Here is a 10819-nt window from a genome sequence, read left to right as displayed (position 1 = left end):
GGCTTTGACCGCTGGTATCCGACGTCTTACTGATTTTTTTCTTGACTATATGAGGACACTTATTTTTACTTTCGAATATGAAATACGTCGCAGTAATATATACAGCGACATATATAGATGTAGACACACCATCCCTTCTATATATGGCACGAAACTCATTTGACAAAATAATGCACTGGTAGTTGTTGATCGCTAGTTTTCTAGCGATCCCAAGGCACATGGAGATCCCAAGGCAGATGTCACCTCCTCTATCCTCTAGCCAATTCGTGTTTACTCTCCTATTCCCCAACCTTGCATTTGAAGTCGATCATTACTTAGTTAAGAGGGCAATATCCGGACCCTCTCCCTATTAGCAACCCTGAACTGCCCGCCTGCAACTCGGGCTTATCCAAAGGCAGAGAGAGAGTGGAAGATGCTGAAGAAATGATCTAGCACCCTCAGTCATGCATTCGCGTTCTGACTTTTGTCAGTACTAATAGAATAAGACTAAAGGTGGGGATAGGGGACAGAAAGGAAGGAAGAAGCGCCGGAGCCCAGAAGCCCAGGCGGGGCCCGCGGGCACAGCCGCCCCCCGCCCCCCCCTCCCCGGCCCCGGTGCGTCCTCGCCCTCCTCCTCCGCGCTGGCCGAGCCCGGTGCCAATGCGCCAGGATGGAGAGATCTCGGCGCGGGAGGAGATGACGCAAAAGCCAGCGCTCCCCCCAAAAAAGTGTTTCTCCAGGACGAAGATGGCGGCAACTTAGCCGGGGACTGAAGATGACTGTGGCTCTCGGGAGGCCCAGCTCAGGCGATTCGGCCCCAAGGTCCGGGGGAGGCGGTGTCAGCAGTCAAAGCCCGGCGGCGGCGGTGGCGCCCGCGGGCAGACCTGCGGCAGCGGCGGCGGCGGCGGCAGCAGCAGCAGCAGCGGCAGTTAGAGCGCGGGGTGGGGGGTGGGGGGGAGGGAGAGCCCTGCTGGCGGCGGCCGCCCAGGCTCCGGACTCGGGGAGAGACAGCAAGAAGTAGGAGCAGGAGGAGGAGAGAAAGAAGAAAAGGAAGGAGGAGGAGAGGAGCTGGGGAGGCTCTCTGGTCGCTGTCAGTGGGCAGCGGAGACGCGGAATGCCCCTGGCAGGGGGGAGCGGGCTGTCCTCAGCAGGGCCATGGGGACCCGCGCTCTGACAATGCCTGGGTGAGAGGAGCAGCGCCAGCCACCCTGCCACCTCCATCATCACCTCCTGCACTCAGCTCACCACCGGCCACCAGCCCAGCCTCCTCCGACTCACTCTCTCTCTCTCTCTGTCTCTCTCTCTCTCTCTCTCTCTCTCTGCATTATTGTTTCCTACTCTACAGAGGATGTGGTCGGCTGATGATTAGGTCGGAAGCAAGTCAGATCTTCCTCTAAAGCCTGGTAATATTTATGTAGGGAGAGAGAGAGAGAGAGAGAGAGAGAGAGAGAGAGAGAGAGAGAGAGAGAGAGAGAGAGAGAGAGAGAGAGAGAGAGAGAGAGAGAGAGAGAGGGAGAGAGAAGACAGAGAAGAGAAGAGAGGGAGAGAGAGGGAAAGAGAGAGAGATAGAAGAAACGGGAGGAGGGGATAAGGAAATTAAACCCTTTAAGTCAATGCATATTGCGGTGACACCGGCACAGGAGCCCTCACGGTGGAGTCGGCCAGGGCTGTGCGTTCCCAAAATATGACCAGGGGTGCTTGGATGTGTCGGCAGTATGACGACGGCTTAAAAATCTGGTTGGCAGCACCCCGGGAGAACGAGAAACCGTTCATCGATTCAGAGAGGGCTCAGAAATGGCGACTGTCTCTGGCATCTCTCTTGTTTTTCACAGTCCTGCTCTCTGATCACTTGTGGTTCTGCGCCGAGGCCAAGCTGACCCGGGCCCGGGACAAGGAGCAGCAGCAGCAGCAGCAGCGGCAGCAGCGGCAGCGGCAGCAGCAGCGGCAGCGGCAGCAGGAGCCCTCCTGGCCCGCGCTCCTGGCGAGCATGGGGGAGTCCTCGCCCGCCGCCCAGGCACACAGACTCCTCTCCGCCTCCTCGTCCCCCACCCTGCCCCCCTCCCCGGGAGACGGCGGTGGCGGCGGCGGCAAGGGCAACCGAGGCAGAAACAGCCGGAGCAAAGCTCTTTTTCTAGGAAACTCTGCCAAACCCGTGTGGCGCCTGGAGACTTGTTACCCCCAGGGCGCCTCCTCGGGCCAGTGCTTCACCGTGGAGAGCGCCGACGCTGTGTGCGCCAGGAACTGGAGTCGGGGGGTGGCGGCCCGGGAGGAGGAGCAGCAGGTGAGGGGGACGCATCCAACTCCGCTCTGGAACTTGTCGGATTTTTACCTTTCGTTTTGTAATTCCTACACACTTTGGGAGTTGTTCTCGGGGTTGTCAAGTCCCAACACTTTGAACTGTAGTCTGGATGTGGTGCTTAAGGAGGACGGCGAGAGGACCACTTGCAGGCAATGCATCGAGGCTTACCAAGACTACGATCACCACGCTCAGGAGAAATACGAAGAGTTCGAAAGTGTGCTCCATAAATATTTACAGTCGGAGGAGTACTCGGTGAAATCCTGTCCTGAGGACTGCAAGGTAGGAACGGTGGTTTCTGTTTTTTTGTTGTTTGTTTTTTTTCTCTCTGCCCGTCATGTGCTTTTCTATCTGTTTTGCTTGGTTGGAGTGTCTTCTAGAGTTTTTTTAAATTTTTTTTTTTGGCTCTGGTTTTCTTCAGTCGTCGTTTTTGGGTTTATAAGAGCTTGCCTTGCTGCTTGAGTTGGAAATACCTCGTGGATCGCTGGTGGACTGGTGGTACCTCCTTCTGGGAATCCTTAGAAGATCAGGGAAGACCCAGGTCTTCTGAGATAATCAAGCTAGTGTGTTAACTATCTCTTAAAGATATGTAATTGGTTTAATCTCTGTTACCTTTTATTAAAAAAAATGGAATTTAAATGTGGTTTGTTAGGAAGACAGTGATGGGACTGATGACTCCATCTAAAATCAGAAGTCAGAGACAGGCATGTATGTTTTGGCTGATGGACCTGCACACATGAACTCTCTGATAGTGAATCAGTAAGTTGGTTGGCAAGGAGGGACAAGAGAAAGTATTTGTAGTTGTTTATGTAGGAAGCACAAAAAATTTTTTACTTGTTTTACAGGGGTATTTCTGGTTATTTGGAAAACTGGAGGCCTACCTAAGGATAATTTATTCACCATAAGTTTTGTGTGTGTGTGTTTTCACTTAGACATTTGTATAATTATTGAGCTGAGACTCAATATGAGTAGGATTATTTAATTAAGTATCTGGTGATCAATGATCACTGTTAGGTTTTATCAGAGATCTTATATAATTAGTTTGAATCTTCAGAATGCTCTCCAGTACTAAATGGCAAATGCTTTATGCTATGAATGAAAAATACTGAACTCTTTCAAAATGTGTATCATATTCAATCTCTTCGTGTTTAATATAATAATGGATGTAACCCTTGCTGATTGACAAAGGAGAAGTGTATGCAAATTTCTTAAAAAATGACCAATGCAACCAACCAGGGGCGCATGTCCTAGTAGAAGCGTTACTGTCCGTGGTGCTGAAATAAGATTTGCCCAAGAGATCTATTGAAGATGAAGATACAGCAGTGACCTTTCAGTAGGGAGGAAATGATGACAGAATCTCAGTAAGTCTTAATGTTTTGTTCCAAGGGTAATTTCTTAAACACCACAATAAAATAGTATTGCTTTTAAAAAGAAATAATACACCACATTCCCTCTTTTCCTTTCACTTCACTACTTCCCCAATACCACGCAGGAACAAAACAACTGTCCCCATTTTGCCTCACTTGCTTTGTACTGGGGAAATATGGGCAATATGGACCAAAGGACCTTGTGATGTTTGACAAAATAACTGGGCTAAGGGATACCTATTTATAATAAACATGGTTCAAGGGCTGTTTTTACTTTGGATTGATTAGTTGTGCTTTTGACAGTTAAGCTAAACTCAAACTAAACTTGCTTTGTCAACATACTTCAAGACCAGAAACAGATCTTCTTTGAAAACAATAATATTGAGGTTACATTAATTTAGAATGTTACTTCACTGGATACATGGATCTGAAACTTTCCTATGTATTTTTCTTAGCTGTACCACTATACCTCATGCATGGGGATTAAACTTATTCTTAGTGGTAGAAGTTAATAATGAATGACTAGTGTGATTTTTACATATTTATTTTGACAAGTTGTGTTGCATTGGAAAAATGAGGACAAATAAGGAAACTTATGTACCTCCTAATTTTACTACTTATAAAAATGTTGCAAGGGTTTCAGTATACTATTTATATTTAAAAGTGGTACCTTGTAATAATTTGAATCTGCCTGCTTTTCTGAATGTAATTCTTATAGAAATATCTAGAAATTGCAATTTGCATAGGTTCAGTGTTTAAGAGATAATCTGTATGGTCAGTAGACTTTAGACTGATAGTAGACTATCTTTCAAACAAGCATGTCAAATATATCTTTGTTCAAATATCCAAATTTTAAATATAAGTAGATGTTTATTTTCTTCTTGACCCGAAGTAATTCTCAACTTTATATTTATGTCATCATAGGTGTAAGGTATAGTGTAGGTTAAACTAACTTGTATTGTTATGAAATACTTCTGGATTGTGTTTTTGTATAAAGTCGCAGTTGTTGACTGTATACACAAAAGCACATTATAAAAATCTTAACTCCTTTTTAGAAACATTTTTTCTTCACATTGCAAAGTAAGTACAGTCATTTGAATTTCTCAACCCACACACAGAATTTATGACCTGTGATATCTTGTAGCTATTTCTTGGTTTTGTTGTTTGTAACTTTCAAACATTTATTCAACAATAACTGTTTCCAAAAATAACATTTTCAAATTTAAGGTACAAGTGTTCTTGGTTGATAACTTACAAATTGATTGGTTAGTTCCTTAGTTTAATATATATTTTATAATTTTGCAAAAGTCACAAAAATATCCTCTACAAATTATGTTACATGGTTTAAAATGCTACTTGGAGTCTGAAAAATGTGTCTGAGATTCTTTCTGAACACTTTTACTTATTTCAAACATACTTATAATTATGAAATTATGATTATCATCAGAGACTTTGTTCAAGATATACATTTTATGCAAAATTTTCCATATTTTAAAGTAGTCACATAGGCCTAGGCTATTTTAAAATTAAATGCATTATATTTCTGGACTTGGTAATATATTCATGAAAACACCCAATTTAATAGTTTATAAATGTATTTATAAAATATAGATAGAATACATTTCGTCATATTAGTTATACAAATTATTGGAATTTATATTTTAGGAGAACTATATTAACTTTATCATACTCATATATAATTAAATAATTAATGCAGTGATTTATAACTTTTAAAAGTGAGGACATATACTCTTTTAGTTTTATACTCTCTCCCATTAAAAAAAGCCACATTCCATATATGTGTAAAATGAAATAGATTTAATTTAATTTTTATTTAACTTGTTTTAAAGAGCTTTTTGACCTCTTATGCAAAAACAAACAAACAAACGAACGAACAAAAACAATCTGATACAATCTTAATGCCTTGAGTCCATAGTCACTGGAGATCAAATACACCTTGGATTTACTTTAGTAAATTTTGTATTACAACACATAAAAGAAATCATTTGCACTCAAAAATATTTTTTTAATTTTCTGAAAAATAGCTGGCTTGATTTTTTAAAAATATAAACATTTATCCTGGGAAGTAATTTATGGAAAAATAAAGAAGATCTTTTGCACATACCTATGCTCATACGTAGTCAAGCTATTATATTACATAAATCAAGTAGCAAAAGTTATGACAGTAATTCTATGTAGGTTGCAGAGTTCTTCAAAATAATATTTTTGATATATGATACAAATCTGACTAATTTGTAATAATCTTCAAGTTGGCTGGTAATATTTAAATATGCAATATTCTTAGCTACAAAAGTACATATACATATTATTAACACGTTTTATTTTTTAAATTAAATATTTTCTCTTAAATATGTCTTTAGCTCCTTAGCATACTTGAAAATATAGATTATGAAATTGGGATATTTAGGGAATATAAATTTCTATGTTACAGGTAAACTTTTGTTACTGATAGCTTTACTTACTTACTGTACCTTAAGCCAGATGATTAGTTAAAGAAGATTTGAGATTAGATTCCAAGATAAATATCACATCATCTGTATCTTAGTTCTCACAGGATAAATTCTAATTTTTATACTCTTAAGAATATATGCATTCTCATATTTTTATTTTTGTTATCTCATATCAAAGCACATTCTTTTGATGATTTTTATTTAACAGACACTGACTGAAAAGATACTTGGCTAATGTTAGGCATATGTAACAATCGTGATACTTGAGGCTTTCTGTATTGTTTGCAGGAACCATTCACAAACATTAACCAGTTTGAGAACATGGAATTTGGGTTACATGATGTGCAATTTGAGCATTTCTTAGTTCTTAATTCACTTTGTTATCATGCACTCTAGATTCTTGAAAAATGTTTTAAAAATAAAATCAAATATCTAACAATTCTTTTCACTTAAATATTGAGTATAAAATATTATTCTGCTGTTGATTAAATGCTATCGTACATATTATGACACTGTGTAGAATACCAGAAGTGTAGAATGCATATGCAAACAGACCTGTTTTATATTCTACCATTTTATTATTTTCAATCATGTTTTTATAGTTGAGTTGCTTCTCTGCAAAATCAGTCTCACCATTCTGATAATCACTTTAGCCATTAATAAGGCCATTTATAAGGTTAAAACCAATATCATAATAATTTTTATGACCTAGATTTTTGTTTTTCATAGTTTTGTTCCATATACAACGACTAATTTTATGATCTGTATTTTATTTTTATAGGGAAACACTCAAAATTTTACCTTAATATTAGATGCCTGTTGTTTTATAGACTAAAGAATGAGTATTTTTACTTTGGATTTATAACTGGGTCAGATTAGTAGCTATATAGGGTACAACCACAAAGCTTTAATAATTGTTGTTATACATTGGTTTTATTTGCTTTAATTAGATGAGGTTGGCATCTGCATGTGCAAGATGAATTAAAATATGAAGGGAAAGAAATCAATAATGCTCTCAGTCTCATGCTCCCCCACATAGAAATCATAATCCATTAAGATAATTTTTTCATGCTAGATTGAATATATAAGAACAAGTATCCAGATAACTACTTCAAACAAAATACTCTTTTGGTTTGAGTTATCTGACCAATTGTTTTCATTTCAATCCCCAATTTCCTTTTTAATCTTCATCTACTACATCGACCTCACATTGAGGTCAACCAAACATTTTGTTGTTTATACTGATTTGCACTGCAAAGATGTTTCTTCGCTATCAGTAAATATTTACTTTAGGTCAGTGATGCTTGGGATCACATTGAAATATCCTGGGCACCTTTGAATAGGCATCCAGCCCCAGGAGATTCTGATTTCATTGGTCTGGCTTGTGTCGTAAGCGTCGAGTCTTCCACTTTCCCTCATGATGCGTGTCCAAGGTTGAGAACCACTGTTCTAGTGGACAGTGACAACCAATGAGGAAAGACTTTCAGCTCCTACGTATGCCTCAGTAATACATAGTAATTTCATTTGTTTAACTGATTAGAATGGAACTCAGAAAAATATTTTTAAAACATAAAGGCAATAAGACATAGCTAGAAGTCAGGGGAACAAATATGTAAAGAAGAAATAGATGAGAAGTGCACCAGATGGGTGAAAGGTTTAGGGGATATTCCTGAAGAGAACGTGGAGAGAAGGTAGATAGATGCATAGAGGACCAAAATTGTAAATGTTTATGGATGGGCCTATTGGCTATTGATGCTGTCTTTTAGCCATAACTGTGTCATTATACTGGGGTTCAGTAATGGGCTGAGCATGAGGACAGAAATTGAATGATTGTCTGTGACACTGATCAACTATTTTGATTAGAGGAACCCCAGCCTCAGTATTTTTGTCTCATATTTTAGCCTATCTAAATGGATTAAACTTTTTCAAAGGAACATAGTTGGTTAGTTTTAAGAGAAAACCTTACAGTTGAGTTGCTTTGATAGTTGGCTTTTCACAGTATTTTGCACGAACTGGGTCTATTCTTTCTTTATCAATTCACTTTAGTAAGCCTAACAAGTTACTAATGCTTTTACACTTTTTTTCTTTGTAATTATAAGCCATGTTGTTTTTTTTTAACTTATTTCTGTAATACTGGAATAACTAGTATATCATTCATATAGTTTTATGAAGGTGCAACCTGCTAAGTAATCACAGATTGCTACCACGCTTAAGAATTAGTTTCAGAAGTATCTTATCATTGTTCTGTTTTGAAATGATTGTAATAGCATTCATATTTTATTTTTTCACATTTTAGATTATAAGATGCTGTGAGACACTAAAACTAAGTTTTACCTAGTAATAAATTAAATATTATTACAAAACAAATAATGAAATTCTCTAACGAAATGTTCTAATTTACTCTGATTCTGTAACACTAAAAACAAAAACGATTAACATTTGCATTTCTTTGCTAATAAATAGTTAATGATTTATACTATGTATTGTTCAGAATGCATGCAAGTGTTTAATTCTTGCATGTTTAAAGTGTTAAAAGGTAATAGTTGATTCCTCCCCCTCCTCTCCATAGTCTGTTTCTACATTCAGTCATTTATAAACAAAATCTTGTAGAAGATACCACAGATAGCAAGAAGAATCCCGCAAAAAATAGAAGTTTGCTATCTGTGTAAATACTGTTGTTCATTTTAGCTGTACAGTAGCAGTAGTATAGCCACACATATGTGTGATGGGTGAATATAATAATCACTTCTATGGAACTGCATGGGGATTTTGTTTGTTAGCTGCACCCCCATCCCCCGCAACAGGGGGAAAATGGGCTCTAGTCAAAACTGTGACACTGACTCTTCACCCCTCTGTTCCCTCTCTTTTTTTCTCGGTGTACCTTCTTGCTATCATTTGGCTGAGTTATTTCCTGGCAATTGGAAGCTGCATTTTCAGGGCATATATCCCATGAGAAATCCAAAGTTCAGTAGTGTTTCATCTTTGTATCTTCACTCACATCAAAAACGCTCAATCTCTTTCTTACTGAACTATCACTGACTTCGTTCATTTGCAAAGAATATTGAGCTAAGATGTCAATGGATGATCATGGCATTGTATTAGGTATCGCAGAAAATGATTTGAACCACTCAGAAATTTAAGTGTTGGAACAGCTTCAGTGGTAAACAAGCTTTAGAGCTTATTAGAAGTCAGAAAATAGTCTATTCATTTAATTTTCACATCATCTCTATGAGATATTATCACAGATTTTATAGATGAGTAAAGTGAGGACATAAAGTTAACTATTCCAAGGTCAAACAGCTGGGTAGTATTAGAGATCGAGTTCATTTCATTTCTTTAATGTATTTCCTTTTTCTCTTTTGTTATGAGTATTGCAAACATACCAAAGAAGGAAGAGATTAGTATAATAAACCCAAATATACCCATCACATAGATTTAACAATGGTTAAAATTCTTACCATATTTACTTATTTTTATTTTGAATTATCATTAATACCATTTTACAGATAATATAGCAAGCTAACATGACAGAAATTTAGGAGTCCCTGTGGAGGTGGGCCAGAAATTCCAGGATCATCATTTCAAAGGCTGAGGAAGAGATATGAAAATGAATAAATCAGCAGAACACTTAGGTTTCTGATTTCAGGTTAGAGTCGAGCAGATAAAGGATGTGTGTAAGATTTTAGTGCAGGGAAGTAAACTTAGAATATCTATGATAGTTCTTATTCTGAATTAATAAGTTAAATAACATACAGTCATACTGGAGATCAGGGATTCAACATATGTATTTGGGGGGATACATTCCGTCCATAACACTGAGTAAGGTATGTGTTGAGAGCTGTAGGAAATACCTTTGGGAAGATGTTAGTGCTCAGTTGTGAAGGATCATGTATTCTGTGCTAAGGTCTTTGAATTTCATTCGCTGTATAAAATATTAGAGAGGAATTTTAATCAAGGAATTCATTGGGATGATTTATTTTTCTCAAAAATTAGCTCTGGCAGCAGTGTGACAATAGGTTGGAACAGGGTGAACTTACGCCAGAGAGACCAATTCAGAATCTGCTGTCTTCCTTAGGAGTAATATGACTCAATTAGCACTCTCTAGCAGAGCGATGTGTGGTGATGGAAATATTTTATACTTTACCCTATGCTGCTAGCCGTGTGTGGTTATTGAGCACCTGAAAAGTGGCTAAGATGAACTAGGGTGAATTAACAACTGAATTTTAAATTTTATTTAATTTTAGTTAATCTAAATTGAAATAGTCCCAAGTGGCTAGTGCTGCTACTATGTTGGACAGAAAATTCTAAATGACTGTAGAAGCTATGGAACGGGAGAAGAAAGACAAGGTTCAGGAGACATTTCTGAGCTCAAATTTACCAGTTGCTAAGTAGAGGAAGGGTGTGATTCAACCTTTATAAAATGTGAGACTGTGAATGTTGATACTATTTAATGAGATAGGAAATACAGGGGGAAGAACAAGTTGGAATTGAGATTGGTAAAAGAAACAGGAGTTCATTTTTGGAGATAATATCAGGAGATGCCCAGTATATACTACGCCACATAAGTAGGGAGTTTGGGTGTGAAGTTCACTTTCGACATGTCGGTTTGATTCAGGAAGCTTTGGGCAAAGATTAGATGACTTAACCAAAAAACAGATTGTATGGAGAGAATGCCAAAGATGAATCCTAAGGAAGAACAACACTTA

At 38.3% G+C, this 10819-nt stretch overlaps 1 protein-coding gene across 2 annotated transcripts in view; it reads left to right on the top strand.

Annotated features, from left to right (window-relative positions):
* The first annotated feature begins 1015 nt into the window (after nt 1-1015).
* The window catches only part of NALF1 (NALCN channel auxiliary factor 1), a 574475-nt gene continuing 564671 nt past the window's right edge, over nt 1016-10819 (top strand). Inside the window, exon 1 of one of the 2 annotated variants that reach the window (XM_033105165.1) lies at nt 1016-2557. In XM_033105165.1, coding sequence (XP_032961056.1) covers nt 1664-2557 — 894 coding nt within the window. In that variant the 5' untranslated portion in view covers nt 1016-1663. The remainder of the gene's footprint in view (nt 2558-10819) is intronic. The other variant, XM_033105163.1, reaches the window with a different exon arrangement.

This window comes from Rhinolophus ferrumequinum, chromosome 4 (assembly GCF_004115265.2).
Source record: "Rhinolophus ferrumequinum isolate MPI-CBG mRhiFer1 chromosome 4, mRhiFer1_v1.p, whole genome shotgun sequence".
Classification (NCBI taxonomy): domain Eukaryota; kingdom Metazoa; phylum Chordata; class Mammalia; order Chiroptera; family Rhinolophidae; genus Rhinolophus; species Rhinolophus ferrumequinum.
This window is presented reverse-complemented; position numbering and strand designations above follow the sequence as displayed.